We start from the raw sequence: 15,917 nt of genomic DNA on the forward strand, positions 1-15,917 counted from the left end.
AGGAATCAACTTTAAATTAAATTATTAAAAGTGAAAAATTGATTTAATTTCAAATTAAATTCAGATTTATTTCCTTTAAAAAAAATTAATCTTTACAAATTGAAACCAAACCGTAATTGCAATCAAAATCACAAAGATCTTAATCTGACCCCTTTAAACCGATGAACCAAGACAGCCGATTTGAACCCGAACCAAATCGGTGGCCATATATATAAAAGCAGCAGGTGACTAGGTAATTGAAAATTGCCCTGGCAATAGTGTTAACAAAGATGAGCCCGTTTTGACATAGAAATAAGAAACTACTGCTAATGTTGAATGGAAAAAAGGAGGAGAGAAAATGGAAAGGAAACCCAACAAGGTGTTCTTGATTTCAGAAAAGACGAGCACATGGTGCAAGTGGAGATCAAAATATTGGATGTAATTATGGAAAATGGCATGCGAGTGAGTAGATTCAATGCATTGTCCCTAAATTGGTCCTTTCTTTGCGCACCGTTTCTTATTGCTGTCCTGTTGAAAACAACTATCGTCTTACCTTCTTGAGTAGCCTCACAGGACATTAGATATGTACAATAGCCCAGAAATGACCGGAGAATCATAGATTCCAAATTCACACACCCTGCTACAGAAAAGCTGAGGGGCAAGAGAAAGCTGGCTTGTTTTCAGACATTCTGATGACAATGTAGAGATGGAGAGAAGCCAAAAGTTGACAGGAATAGCAAGTCACTTGCCAGGAACAGAAGGTCTCATTAAAACAACTCACAAAATGCTATTTTTATCATTAACAAGAAAAATCAGAAAGATGATTCTTTTCATCCAAGTTACATGGAGTGCGATAAAGTTATTTGCAACTCCCAGTGTAAAAAAGATGTAGCCATAACACAAAATTTATACATCACGAGCAAACTAATTACTAAACAAGATTTTACTGCTAACTAAAAATTTATCACCTGGCTACAACAATTTGCTTGCCTACAATACCTATCCTAAATAACCCAAACCCAAAGTCATCCCATATTTGAGGAGAAACATATAATTATAGCAAAGTATTATACAAGAAAATGACCTTCAAGTCAGATGCATCTCTCTAAAGATTCCGTCAGTCTCTTCTATCCCATCTTTTGTCATCTCTGAGTCTTCCCTTTCTCCAGCCATTTTGCAACTGAAAGTATATGATATGCAGCATTCCATCAAAAAACTGTTCCCGTCATTCTCTCTCCATTGCCTGCCCATAGTGGTGGCCTCCCTCATCTGTTTCAAGCAGAAGACCAATATTGGGCATCAAGAAAGGAAATAAACTTCGATAATCAACTCAAAAGACTACAAGTCTCAAATCCATGATCGCCTGTTAATCTTTCATCTCCATTGAAGTCTACGCAAGTACATTTCACCCACTATTTTCTATGAAGTACTTGTTTGGTGAAAATTGAGTTGGCCATTCCAAAAAAAAAAAAAAGATGGACAATTATGAGTTTCCATGTTGTACAAATACTGGACTAGGATCTGCAGATAGCAAAGAGTACAGCCCTAACATTGTGTTGGTGGCAAAGAGGACAACACTACTGTTGATTTTGGTTTTGCCAATAACATATTCTGGACGAAAACCTAGAAGCCTAAAGCCCAGTCTGAGAGAGATCCAGACTGTCCAAACAAGAAGTTCAACTTAAACTTGAGATACGAACAAGGGGCTTAGAGACCACAACCAAATGATTATTCATTTGCCAACTAAGGGGAGTTGTGATATCCAAAGTTGCTTGAATAGGATCCTAATAATTAGGAAATCTTAAAATTAGTTGCCATGGATCCAGGCAAGTTCAGAAGAATGATGCAAGATAGAATGATAAGTACCACTTTCACCATCCGAAATATCTCCAAGCCTTGCAATTGCATCAATAAGTGATTGTTCTTGGTCCTGCATTGTAAACAAATTAACTAATTTTCCAAAATTGATGAAACCACTAAAATAAATCAAGAAATCGAGGACAGACAGCAAGGTGCCTGCATGATTTATTGTCTAACCTTCAACACTTTCTTTGCCTTTTCAATCTCAAGAGGATCAGGATGATTTGCACCAAATAATCTCTCCACCTAATCCAAATTCACCAATGAATAAATGATCTACAAGAAAAAGTATACATTTATAGTTCCTCTTGCGAATCAACCAACTCACTTACTTCCTTGATTAGAGTATCAGTGTGAAGAATTTGTATATCATCTGGCAACTTCTTTCCAATTCCATTCTGTGATGGCAACAAATCTTTTCTGGATTGACCCTTTGTGATACCTCTACCTCTTCCTACACCTGGAACACTATCCCGACCTACCGATCTATTCATTGCAAGGCCTGATCCACTATAACCCCCTCGATGAGAGACACCAGGGCCCTCGCCTTCCCATTGTATATCCTCAGGAGAGATCTGCAAGAGAGGATATGAATCAGTGGAAGGTAAAAAACAAAAAATGAACTTAATTATCAGAATGAAAACGGTATTTGAGACTTAGAAAGTTTTCTATAATTCTTTTTTCCTGAGAAGGCTTGTAACAGTTTTTTACAAGTCTGGCATTCCTTGTGTCAGATTCCCTCTATCAATTTTCTTATGCTGAGACTTGAGAGAAAACATTCTTGCTCAGTAAAAGACTCATCTTTCATTTCATAAATATGGATCTCTGAGCACCATACCAATGACCATTAATTTTAACTAGTAACTACTTCTACTACTACTAGTAGTAAAAAGACATTGGAAGCTGTCATTTAAGTATTCACTATAAACCAGCACATAATTTTTGCAATCTTCCAACTTGGTTTTATTGACCATGCATGGATTTCATGATACACCATTAAGCACCTAGATTGTAATCAAGTGCATAATCATGCCATAGGGATAAAAAAAGATTGTCTTAGAAGTGCAAAATCATTTGGAGATTCATTACTCATGCACAAAGCTTTAGAATAAGCATTAAGAAAGCAAGGAGGATAAAGAACTGGTTTTTAGGTAGTGAAATTATGAAATGTTTCCATGAAAATATTATATGCTTCCTTATCATCTCTCCAAACAAAAAAAAGGGCAACATGGTTCACAAGGTCAAAAGCAAAAGGGACAAAACAACAGATATACCTCTGAAAGATTAACCCATTCCCATGTCTCATTTGCCGATCCAATATCATACACCAAAGCATGCCGTCCCTAACAACAGTTGTGAAATTCAGCTACATAAGCACTTGAAAGTAAAGTTTGACCATGGTTTTAAATAACGGCTGGCCATTATTTAAAGGTTTTTTGGCTTACCGTTACCATTACCCTTACCGTTACCACCGTTATTTAACGGAATTTTAAATTTGTAACCCAAAAGGCCGTTACGGCCGTTAAGTAACAGTCATACCAGCTGTTACTTTTTCATCTAAGAATTATTGGCTTTTTTTTACCTCTTTCATGTGAAATGAAAGTAGAGGGAATTTTTTTTGGGCAAAAAACTATCTTCTCATTCATTTTAGCACTTTTTCATTCTCTCTAGACAACTAAGCCATTTTCTCTCACCTTTCTCTTAATTTTCTCCACAACTAACTCAAGTGAAATCCTTCATTTCTCTACAAATCTTTGAGCTCAAGAGCATAAATCATCAAATAGACAAGATAGTTTTGAAGTAAAGGAGAATAAAGGGTGCGTTATTGTTTTTTTTTTCTAATTTTTAGCTATTTTTTAATCATCTTTAGGTAAATACATAAATAATTAGAAAATAATATCAAAGAAAGTTTTAGGCTTTAATAATATTTGCTAAGTATAAATTTAGGCTTTGGAATTTGGAAAGATAAAATTTAAGAAAAATAAATAATCATTAAATTAACTCTTGCAATTAATTTTCATAGATTAAATAGTAAAAAAGTTTACAACCTAATTGCATGGTAAGTAAGTTTACAACCTAAGATAACAATCAAAGCTCTCAATCCTAGCCCTAGGATCAAAGTCAAGATAATCAATAACCTCCTAGACACTCATTTTGGTGGTAATAAGGTTAGTTATTTACAATCTTCCTAGTTATTTTGGTTTTAAATTGATTAATACTAATGATATATACGGTCTTTATTTGATATATTTGTGCTTATTATTTAGTTGTATATCTTAGTTTATAATTGTATCTTTGAATATTTATTCATTTCATGATCTTTGCAAATTTTTCAAAAAAATTTGCACAGTGACAGGCCGTTACTGTTATGTTACAGCCGTTACAGGCTCATTTTCGTTACTCGCGACTGTTACCACGAACACAGCCATGACCGCAATTAAAACCATGAGTTTTACATGGAGAAGAGTCTTGCATACCTCAACTGGATTGTAGTCAGTTATAACAGCTTCATAAAAGTTATTATCATCAGGCCACCTAGTCTTGACTCTCTTCCCAATTAATGATTCTCGTGTAGCCCCTTCAGGAGCAGCACCAGAAGAAACCCTATTTGCTACTTGACCCCTTCCCGATGGACCTGAGGATGGGTATGGAATGGACTTAATTGATGAAGCACCTGGTAAAACCTGCAAAATATTAAACAAAAATTAAGCAACTAGACAATAAAAATGAGCATTAATTCACAAACTTTTGCATATCAACCAAAATTCTTAACCTACAGGTTTTTGCTTCTTGCTCTTTGATCCTGAGACAGGTCCTCGTTTAGCAGTTGATGAAGATGGCTGGTGTGAAGCAGAAACAGCTTGTGGGTGAAACGAAGGAGATGGTCCACCAAAGGATTGAGAAGGTACTGATGAAGTAATCTTCTGCTTCTTGCGAGATACAGAGACAGTAGGGCTGGGTATTGGGTCATGAACAGCTTGACCGGTACCAAGCATGCCGGATTGAAGCCCACCAGTCTGTCTCCACTCCCTAATGATATTATTTCAAATATAATACCCATTAAAAGACAATCAGAACCAAATATTGGGAAAATCAGAAAAACAGTTCCAGCTTCTCTAGCAAGATAAATAGATTTGCATTTTAACAGACCTTATTCTCCTTATCATATCATCTGCATTAACCTGGCCAAGAAGCTCTCTATGCTCCTCATTAGATAATCTCAACTCCTTTCTAAGCTCTGTTATCAAACTTTCTTTCTCCTGAAGAAAATACATTTCATGTAGCAGTCAATAGACCTTATAAGACAAAATAAAAATTATTAGATTCATGAAAACAAAATGAAAAAAAGTACCCAAGTAATGGCATCAGCTTGAGCTTTAAAGGCTCTTAGAACTGAACTGTAAGCTTCTTGCTCTAGTTGATGAATCTGGGTCTCCATATCAGTTTCACCATACATCCTAGGGTAAGGAATAGAAGGTGCAACTGGTCTTCCATTCCCAGCCACACGTCCCCCTCTAGGGATTCGGCTTTGATGTGATGGGGGAAGATCATCATCAGTTCCTGAAAATAATCAAAGTAACAAACCACATCTTTAAACTCCATGTCATTAGCATTGCAACTTGAATATAATTAAAAAAAGAAAGAAAAAAAGAATAAGAAAAAGACAGGTTCCATACAGAAACAAAAAAGAGGTGACATAGAGGTCTAGAAAATAAACAAAAATGCTCTCTCTCTCTCTCTCTCTCTCTCTCTAAAAGAAAAAGACAAGTTCCATACAGAAACAAAAAAGAGGTGACATAGAGGTCTAGAAAATAACCAAAAATGCCCCCTCCCCCTTCTCTCTCTCTCTCTCTCTCTCTCTAAGAAAAAGACAGGTTCCATACAGAAACAAAAAAGACGCGACATAGAGGTGCAGGAAATAACCAAAAATCTCCCTCCCTCCCTCCCTCCCTCCCTCCCTCTCTCTCTCTCTCTCTCACTCTCTCTCTCTCTCCCCCCCCCCCCCCCCTTCTCTCAGCCTCTCCCTCTCCCTTGCCCTCTCTCTCCCTCTCCCTCCCGCTCCCTCCCCCTCTCTCTCTCTCTCTCTCTCTCTCTCTCTCTCTCTCTCTCTCTGTACTAAATGTTGCTAATCTACAAATGGCTTTCATAACTTCCCCAATCTTTTGTTATTAATTTCTACTTTCAATAGTTCAATCGTTAACATACTAAAAAAAGGTAAATCCTATACTTTTCTAAATTGCAAAGTGACAAAGATCATGAATTTAAATCGCGACCGCGTTTGCGGTCACAGTCGCGGATAGCAGAAGCAGGTTTGCAACAGCCGTAATATAACAGTAACAATTTTTTTTGAAAAATTTACAAAGTTCACGAAATGAATAGATATTTAAAACTATAAGTATTATTCTTAGATATTATTAGCATTAATCAATTTAAAACTAAAATAACTACATGTAGATAGTAAAGAACAAAAGTTATACTTGACAAACATCAATGAAAAAGTTTCTTTGATGTTATTTTCTAATTACTTATGTATTTCACTAAAATTAATTTTGAAAATAGTTCAAAATTAGAAAAAAAAAAACTATATAGCAGGCAAACTAATGCTTCATGCTATAAATTTAATAAAAAAAAAAACCTAGCATCAAACATAATTTTCTTCAACAAATAAGCAAAAAAAACCAACAAAATAAATAAATAACTCATCTATTGCAAGATATGGATGTGTTGAACTAGAAATATAGTTTAGGATCTTGGCTAACTAGTTGATGATCTTAGCTCAAGAGACAAGAAGTGAAAGATTTGTAGAATGGAAAGTTAAGGGAGACTGTGAGACATAGCACCTTAAAACTCCCCAAACCAGAAACAAAGCGTGAGGAAGAGTTATTGCCCCATTTGGACCGAAAAAACAGTGAGGTAACGGACCGTTACCATTACTTAATGGTACCGTTATGAAAGGCCATTACAGATGCATTTTCTCTGTTGCCTTTAAATAACAGGTGTAACGGTGACGGAAGGCTAAAAAACCTTCAAATAACAGCCGTTACATAACGTAATGGCCATTATTTAAAACCATGACAAAGATAGTAAGTTCAATAGTCAAAACTACACCTCAAATATAGATAGCATATAATCATTTCCATAACAACTGATTTTTAAAGATGACAAAAGCTTCAATTTATATCTACCACTTTATTACTACTAAATTCTATTTTGGTTTTCTCTAATAATTCATCATCAATTTGTTCAATACAAACTCCTAGACACTGCTTTGAAGGTCGATGAATTATGATGTGCAAAAGTTAGTCTTTATGCATACTTTCTTCTTTAATGCACCATTAGAACTAGGTTTAGAAAGGAACAAATAAATAATCAGATGGTTAAAACACTATAAATCTTATGTGCCAAGAGCATGCATAATAAATAATTAGAATCAAAATAAATTCCAAGTTCAAATCCTAAGGCAATTTACTATCCAGCAATGTTCAATAAGCTAAAAGGAATCAAACTGCTACTAGCCACCATCAGCACAAAAAGCAAAATCGCTAGCTCATATATGAAATGAGAAAGATGCAGAAAACAAGAAGACAAACTTACTTCAAGATCTCAAGATTACAATTTTCGCTAAAAGATTACAAATTTTAACATTTTAAAAAGGATAAAATCAATATCACCCACTAGCAAAATTCTACAAATTTACGTTTACATCAGCAAAACTACACCTTCGGTAGTGAGCTTTCATGCTCGACTCCCACATAAATTAAAGCTTAAATTTTTCTCATTTTCAGCAATCAAGAACCAATCAAAGCAATCAAAATTACAATTTCACATCACCATTATCTCATGAAAACTACAAATTCAAAAACACAAGTTATAAAATCAAATTCGACAACAGTACAGTCAATGTACAACACAAAAACCCCAATCATTAGCTCCAAAACCCCAAAAGATCCTCAATTTATAGCTTTACTTTGAAGACCCCGCAAAAGCATACCAATGCCAATAAAAATTCATGCAAACCTTAACCCTAATCCACCAAGAAAAGCCGCTCGAAAACCAATACGCCACATAATATAAAAAAAAATTAAAAAAAAAATTGATCTTAAAGAGCCAAAACTCACCACTGCTATCATAAGGCTCGTAATCCATAGCCAGCTTGATACCCAAAATGATACTCCTTTAGCTCAGGAAAAGAACCAGTCAAAACCCTAAAATTTCGAAGCCAATCTTAAATTTGTGACCCAAATATTGTTGAAAAAAAGGGCTACATAATCAGCTCAACCAAAATACGCTATCGTTCCTGCTCAGTTCCTCGCATAATCGTTGAAATGTTTGGAGAGAGGGGAAAGAAAAAACCCTGAGGAATTTCTATCTCTTATCAGCTCGAAGAAGGACTTGTTGAGTTGAGAACTGGGGAGTGATTTGATAAACTCTTTAAAAAAATTAAAAGAAAAATTGGGGAAAAAAAAAGACCGGACTTGAAACTGATTTATGACATGGTTTTTTTTTAATTTATATTTAGGTTTGAGATCCGTTTCTTTGCCGTATTATTATAGTTTATGAAAAATTATTAGGTGTATTTAAAATATATATATTATTTTTTATAATTATATTATTTATTATATTATAAAAAAATTATTTTTATATAAAAAAATATTATTTTTTAATATTTTAAGTGCACCAATAATTTTGGAGTATCATTAGACTGAAACTTGGGCTTCAATATCAAAAGGTAGTCCATTTATCTATTTTTTCTAGTAAAAATTGTGAATTTAAATATGATTCTATCAATTTGATAATTAATTAAATAAATAAAATTTATTTTAAAGTGAATTATTTAATAAAAATTATATTTTTATATTCATTGGTCAGTTCCAAGTGTACAAGAGCCTGCAAGCGCCAGAGAGCTTTGAAAAAAAAAAAAAAAAAAGCGTTCCAGAGAGTGCCACCAAGGTACGTCAGAGATGACATCAACTACATCATCACCGTTCCTTCCAGTGATCACTACTTCGAGTGCCGTCAATTGATATGACCAAACTGGTCAACCCAGAGACCCAAGCTGTGGAGCTTCACAAGCTTCGCTCTGCATGCAAAGACTGGGTTATATTTCAGGCAACTTCATGCTCTATATTTATAGATGTTAAAAATTATAAATTTTCAATAATTTAAAATTCACACTTAATCATTAGATTAAGTTAGTACTGATGAAGAAAAGAGAAAAATTTATATGAAAGGATTGGAATTTTGCAGTTAATAAATCATGGAGTTTCATAGCATCTCTAACGAACGTGAGGAAGCAATTTCAAGAATTCTTCGATCTTCCCTTACAAGAGACGAAGCACTTGGCACAAAAGCCGAGAAGTGATGAACGCTGTGGCAATCTGTTTGTAAACTGAGAAGAGCAAAAGCTTGAGTGGCATGATTCGCTCTCCCTCAAAAATTTCTTCCCATTCAAAGCAAAATACTGGAATCTTGGCCAGGAAACCCTTACAAATTTAGGTATAACTTAATTCTATAAATATTAATTATGTGGGTATTAATTAATGATTAATATATTTACTATATCATCAGAATTCTTTACTAATCATGCAGGGGTATATTCGTGAGTTATGGTGAAAAGATGCGAGAGGTTACAGTATCAATAATAAGGTTTATGACGATGGGGGGCTTGAGATTAAGGATGAAGAATTTTACGAGGTTTATAATAAAGAAGAGAAATAGATATGAGGGTGAATTTTTTTATCCAGCTTGTCCAGAACATGAGAAAGTTATAGGGATCATTAAAGCCACATGTTGATGTCCATGGGATCACTCTCGTGCACGAATGTGGTGATAGTATAGGATTACAACAGTTGCTCTCTGCTATCTAAACTTATCTTGGAGAATTGGTCCAGCAAATTATACAGGAGTGGGACAATGAAGGAATATTTTGAATGCTTTTTTAGCTCAAAACCTGGATCAGGAATTCCCTTCATTAACACTCTCAAAATCTAATGATTAATATTAGCAAAGACTCCTGCTTAATTAATAACAATAAATAATGAAGTTGCTTATTGCTGTATCATATGCTGCTGTAATAATAAACAAGAATATCTAAATATTTACATTTAAAATAAACTAATCTATATCCAAATACACACGGGCAGCCACACACACACACATATATACACACACACACGGGAGAGAGAGAGAGAGAGAGAGAGAGAGAGAGAGAGAGAGAGTAATACAACTAGACATATGACAAGGATATAGTTTCAGCAGATTGAACTAATTAAATGGGGAAGGACATGGTGGCTCAGAAACTTGAACAACTCCTTCAAGCATCTGTGTCACAGTCCTCATGGAGGGTCTTAGAGATGGATCCTCTTGGATGCACCATATTGCCACCATCACTAGCTTTTCTACCCTTTTTATGTCATTTCTTGCCTCCTCATCATCCTCCACTAGTTTATCTAATATTTTTTCTTTGTAGCAGTCATATGCCCAGTCAGCTAGTATGACCTCCTCTTCATTCTCGTTTTCCATTTCAAGGCCCCTTCTGCAACAAATGATCTCTAATAACATCACTCCATAACTATAAACATCTACTTTTGCTGTAATTGGCATGTTCCTGAACCATTCTGGTGCAACATATCCTCTGGTCCCTCTAATGCCTGTATGTGTACGAGTTTGATCACTCATCAGAAGCTTAGCCAATCCAAAGTCCGAGATCCTTGCAGTAAATGAATCATCCAGGAGAATGTTTTGGGGTTTAATGTCGCAATGGATTATCTGTGTGCTGCATTCCTCATGCAAGTATGTGAGTCCCCTTGCAATCCCAAACGCCATTTGCAATCGTTTGTTCCAGTCAGATCTTGACATTCCAAAAAGTAAGCTAGCCAAGGTGCCATTGCTCATGAATTCATACACCAAAAGCTTGTTGGAGCCTTCATCGCAAAATCCAATCAATCTGACCAAATTCTTGTGATGGGTTTTGGCTATTGCGCTTACTTCTGTTTTGAACTCCTTCTCGCCTTCTTGCACCATCCTGTCTAGCTTCTTGACTGCAACATAGGTTCTTGAATTTGATGATAATAACACTCCTTTATATACAGTGCCAAAAGCACCTCTTCCGATCTCTTCTTTGAATCCATCTGTGGCTTCTTCTAGGTCTCTATATGTAAAAGTGCGTTGATTTGGTTCTAAAATATTGGATGTGTGTGTTGGTTTCAGTTTGGTTTTGTATGAGTAGAAAACAAACAGAGATATTGCTGCTACAAATAGGAAATTAAGGAATACTGAGCTACCCAAGAACACTGCTCCCACCAGAATCAAAGTTGCTCTATCTTTCTTCTCTATTTCTGAATTCCCAGCAGAGGGTTCATCAGAAGGAGCATCAGATTTGCTTACCTTGATCATAGCCTTCCCATAGACGTTATAATCCATCCTTCCTTTTGAAAGTGGGAGCTTTTTCCTCCAACAGGTCCCCTCCCTGATGGTAGTAACCATGCAGTTGCAATCATGAAGGCACAATCTCTTGCAATCATCCTCATCTACCCCCGGTAATTGTTCAAAGTTTGCAGAAACTGGCCAAAATGTATTTGGTAGCTCCTGCATTTCATACAAATCCTCAGGCTTTGCATTGTCTTGATGACAATTTGGAATTCTGTTTTGCTTGCAGCCATTCAATTTATTGTTTGGATCGGAGAGGGAAAACCCTGGAAGGCATTCACAAAGTGGCCTTCGTTTTTCATCAAGTCTGCAGTAGCTATTGTATCCACAAGGGCCACCACCCAAATCAGTAGGGGTACCAGCGTCCATATCGGAGCAAATGTCATCTGGGACTGACCAGATGGCAAACCAGGTCTTCCCCAAGCTTCCATTTGTTTGAGTTCTTGGATGAGCATGTAGTGCGAAAATTCCATCAGCATCAAGCGTTGCCCTGTAATAGTAATCTCCCATGGATTTTGTTCTGTTCTTTGTGAGGTTGACAACACTTCCATTCCTGAGGAAAACATTGAGATCACCTGACTCATTAAAGACCATTCGGTAGCCAGAATTCATTTCATCAGCACTATCAGTATTGCTCTCGTAATAAGCTGGATAAGGAAAATCAGTGGGCAAGCCAATAGGACGGAGCACCAGATTGCCATCCGTTTTCATGAACAACTGGAACCTTCCCTTCGAGTAGTTTGTTTCTGTTTGCCGAGAAGATAGCTTCCCTCCAAGTTCCAGTACTTGAGTTGGCAAGATTGTGTCTGTGGGGTTCTTGAAACTCTCCCATAAATAATTAGAATCTCTTCCTGCAAGAACAAAATTACCATCATCTAGCATGGCAGCGTATGCAACTCCATCAGTGCTAGACTTGGGATTCCAGATTTCTTGACCTTGCGGACCTGTGAGTGTGAAGTTGCCATTATTATTAAGCTGAAGCTTTGATCCTTTTGGTGCTAGATTGTCTCCATTTGCATACCAAACTAATGTCCTGCCTGGTATTTTTTCATACCAGATGGCTAGCAAGAAGAGATCTTGATTGTTGATTCGGCTAAATCCAAAGGCGAAATCCCCAGAAGGTGATCTCCAGGAAGCGTCATCAGAAGCAGTAAGGTATGATCCTAAACTAATGTTTGCTTTTTGTGCTCCTAAAAGAACTGGTAAAGAAAGAAGAACGAAGAGGACAAGGTAGTGAAAAAAACCCATGGGTAATTTAGCAGGCACAGTAGAGGTTGCAAAGCTAGTGCTTAAGTGTCAATCATTACCGGCTTAATGGCTTAAAGAAGAAATGATCAGCCCTTGGCCATTCCTGCTTCAAAGTCTTAGTCGTTAATGGCTTGAAAAAACAGCACCAAAGCTTGACTTTTTCGAGAGGTTTATTCAAGTTGGTCACTGGCCACTACTTTTGGGGTGTGATAAACTTGGACAATAATTGTTTGGAAATGGTTGGATGATAAGTTTATCAATCATATAATGTTGACGTCAGTAGGGAAGCTTACAAAATTTTTTTTTTTTTTCCTTATTATCATAGTTGTTTATTTTTTTTTTTTTTTGTAGTAGTATTTAAATTTCCTTCTTATCATGAGAGTTTTTTTTTTTTTTCAGAAAAATGGTCAAGTTTATTTTACTCTCTAAAAGGGACGTTCACTAAGTCTTATTTCACTATGGTAAATAGAATAAAAAGCTATTAACTTTTTGAAAAAAGTAAAACTCTTTTGTTTGATTTACATTATTAATTTAACTTATCAAGAAATATGTCATTTTTTTTTCTTAATGCAAAGAAATTAATTTGCCTAAGAGAAACTTATAACTTATATTTCTCTAGTTAAGTGTAATATAATTTATTAATTTATAATTTAAATTTATTACACTTTAAATCATGTTATAAATATTATTATCTTTTGTAACTTAGGAGCAAAATTACTTTTTGAAAAAATTAATTTTTATATCATTCATATTTATATTATAATTCCTCAAAAATAAATTCCCTTAGAGTATATTTCTTGAAAAGTATGCTTATAATTAGAGTATACAAGCTTAAAGTCCCGCACAATGCTGCAAAATTTTTTTTATATTTATTTTATTAATATATTTAATCAAAAATATTTATATAAAAAATATATTTAATAAAAAATATATTTAATTTTAATTTAAAATAATATAAATATTATACTTTTATATTATAAATAAAATTACTATTTATCAATAGTTATTAAAATATTTAATCAATTAAATTAAAATAAAATTATATTCATTCACTATATTACCTAACTTTAAGATAAATTAATGTTAATAATAAAATACTTATTAATTAATTATTATTATAATATATTAAATAAAATATAATTTTAATAATAAAAAATTTTAATTTTAAATTTAATTATAAAAGAAGATAATAGTAATATCGGTTAAGAAAAATAAATGATTAATCTATCTAAAGATGGCTTAACATTATTCTTATTATATAAAAATAATGTTATGCACATTATTTTAAAACATTTTAAAACCAATAAAAAAATAAATTAAATATATTATAAATTTCATCAAAAATTAAAAGCAAAGAAATTTAATTATTTATTACTTATAAATTAAATTTACACATTTAATATATTTATTACTTATAAATCAAATTTACACATTTAATATATTAATAATTCTAAGTGAATATTACTTAAAAAAAATTCTAAATCGATATTATAAAAAGTCTATAAATAATTTTTTAACATTTTTAGATAATAATAATAATAATAATAATATAAAAATAATAATGTTAATCAAAATAATAATTTATTTTTATTAAATTTTTGTTGTAATGAAATGGAAGTTTGATAATCTATTAATATAATATTAATGCATGAATTAAAATATTTTATCATAAAATAAAGTAATTTTAAAATTAATTTAAAAAATAATACTTAATATAAATTAAATAAATAATTAAAGAATAATATCTTCAAACTACGTAACATTTTCAAAAGGTATTTGCAAAGAAAATTGATTAAAAAAATTGCAAAGAAAATGATTGATGCCACGTGCCTGTCTTTGCGTATCAAATGCCTCTGTTTTGCAATTATATATTTGGCCTGTGCATGTTTATTGAAAATCAAATTAAATCGAAAAATCATATCAAATTAAATTTATTTTGATATTTTAATTTAATTTTAATTTTTTATTAAGAATTAAATTGAGAACAGAATTTATATATATATATTTTTATATTTTTTTTAAATATATTATATACTTTTAATATAAATATATATAATTATAAACTAAATATAACTTAATATTACATTTTATTTTTTTATATTTTTTTAATAATTTTAACTATAAATATATTAAATTATCTTATTATTCTTAATTATAAATATACTATTATCTTATATTAATATATATACATATATATATTCTTAATTATATTTTTGTCTTATAATTAAATATTATATGATTAATAAATAGTTAAAATGTATATTATATGATATACTATTATATTATATAATATATTTAATCATAAGTTATATATACACCTTATAATTAAAGATTATATAATTTATGTATAGTTAAAAGATATATTATATGATATATTATGTATTAATAATTTAATTCAAAACTTAAATGCTAATTCAAGTATGTCTTTTTAAGAAAATAATTACCTAAAATTATTTTAAAAACCGAGAATCAAATTAGAATCGTATCAAACTGAACCGAAACCGAAGAACCGAAAACTGTATCGAACTGAAACCGAAACAATGAAAAATCGAATCAAAATCATACCGAAATTTTAAAATCCCGGTTCGGTTTCGATTTCGATTCCTAGACAAATTCCAGACTGAACTGAAACAGAACGCCCCTATAATAATAATAATAATAATAATAATAATAATAATAATAATAATAATTTAAAATATAAAATAAAAGAAAATAAATAGAAAGAAGGGTAAGAGGGACATTTTACTGTTCTTAAGAATAATAAAAGGTACACCTCTTTTAGTAATATATAATAATTTCTTGAAAGTATACTTATAAGAAAATTGAGCATTTTGGACTTATATTTACTCTTTTGTTGATTTTCCATTTCAACTTTTCTATTTGTTTCAGTAAAACTTAATTGTTTTGCGCATCTTCTCTTCTATTTAAATTCTTTATTTGTTTTTCATAATTTTTGAGACTTCTCTCTCTCTATATATATATATTTATTTATTTCTGACACCAAGGATAAGAAAAGGATTGTATTTATTATAACAAGCATATAAATCTAAGACACACACATAAATTACATAATCACACAATATAGAAAAAAATAACACAAAATTTAAGGTGATTCAACCGTAAGGTCTACGTACACGTATAAGACAATATAAAAAGTTTCACTATGATAAAAAAGAGCAAGATACAATCACTTTAAACTCTCAAACCATAACTCTACCACTGTAACACCCCAAAATTTTAAATTTTATGAGCATTTTTGGTATTTTAATTTTATTTAAATTTTAGGAATTTTTTTGAGATTTTTTGGATTTTAAAAATCGGGTTCGATTTTCCGAAAATATAAACTTTGATGATTTTTAAAAATTAATTTAAAGACTACGTGGCAAAACTAAAAATATATT

General features: G+C 32.4%; 2 protein-coding genes and 1 pseudogene across 4 annotated transcripts; 1 reads left to right on the top strand and 2 right to left on the bottom strand.

The window, feature by feature from the left end:
* Window positions 1-746: 746 nt before the first annotated feature.
* LOC110669306 (protein EMSY-LIKE 3) lies at window positions 747-8,316 on the bottom strand. Of its 3 annotated transcripts, XR_009143660.1 has the most exons (11): window positions 7,959-8,312; window positions 5,192-5,400; window positions 4,990-5,099; window positions 4,617-4,869; window positions 4,317-4,523; window positions 3,114-3,182; window positions 2,172-2,414; window positions 2,017-2,085; window positions 1,846-1,909; window positions 1,104-1,248; window positions 747-1,063 (listed from the first exon to the last, which is right to left on the bottom strand). XR_009143660.1 is itself a non-coding variant. In XM_058135649.1 (10 exons), the coding sequence occupies exons 1-10, from the start codon at window positions 7,984-7,986 to the stop codon at window positions 1,205-1,207; spliced, it is 1,296 nt and encodes a 431-aa protein (XP_057991632.1). In that variant the 5' UTR covers window positions 7,987-8,312; the 3' UTR covers window positions 747-1,204. The 3 variants fall into 3 exon arrangements, 2 of the variants coding, with proteins under 2 accessions (XP_057991632.1, XP_057991633.1); XM_058135649.1 differs by having other exon boundaries at window positions 747-1,248; XM_058135650.1 differs by lacking the exon at window positions 3,114-3,182 and having other exon boundaries at window positions 747-1,248; window positions 7,959-8,316.
* Window positions 8,317-8,328: 12 nt separating this feature from the next.
* LOC131172479 (protein SRG1-like) lies at window positions 8,329-9,831 on the top strand (annotated as a pseudogene).
* Window positions 9,832-9,867: 36 nt separating this feature from the next.
* Window positions 9,868-12,679, bottom strand: LOC110669305 (G-type lectin S-receptor-like serine/threonine-protein kinase LECRK3). The gene has a single exon (XM_058135646.1). It carries the CDS (start codon window positions 12,514-12,516, stop codon window positions 10,105-10,107), a length of 2,412 nt encoding a protein of 803 aa, XP_057991629.1. The 5' UTR covers window positions 12,517-12,679; the 3' UTR covers window positions 9,868-10,104.
* Window positions 12,680-15,917: the final 3,238 nt, after the last annotated feature.

This window comes from Hevea brasiliensis, chromosome 14, assembly GCF_030052815.1.
Source record: "Hevea brasiliensis isolate MT/VB/25A 57/8 chromosome 14, ASM3005281v1, whole genome shotgun sequence".
NCBI classification, from domain to species: Eukaryota; Viridiplantae; Streptophyta; class Magnoliopsida; order Malpighiales; family Euphorbiaceae; genus Hevea; species Hevea brasiliensis.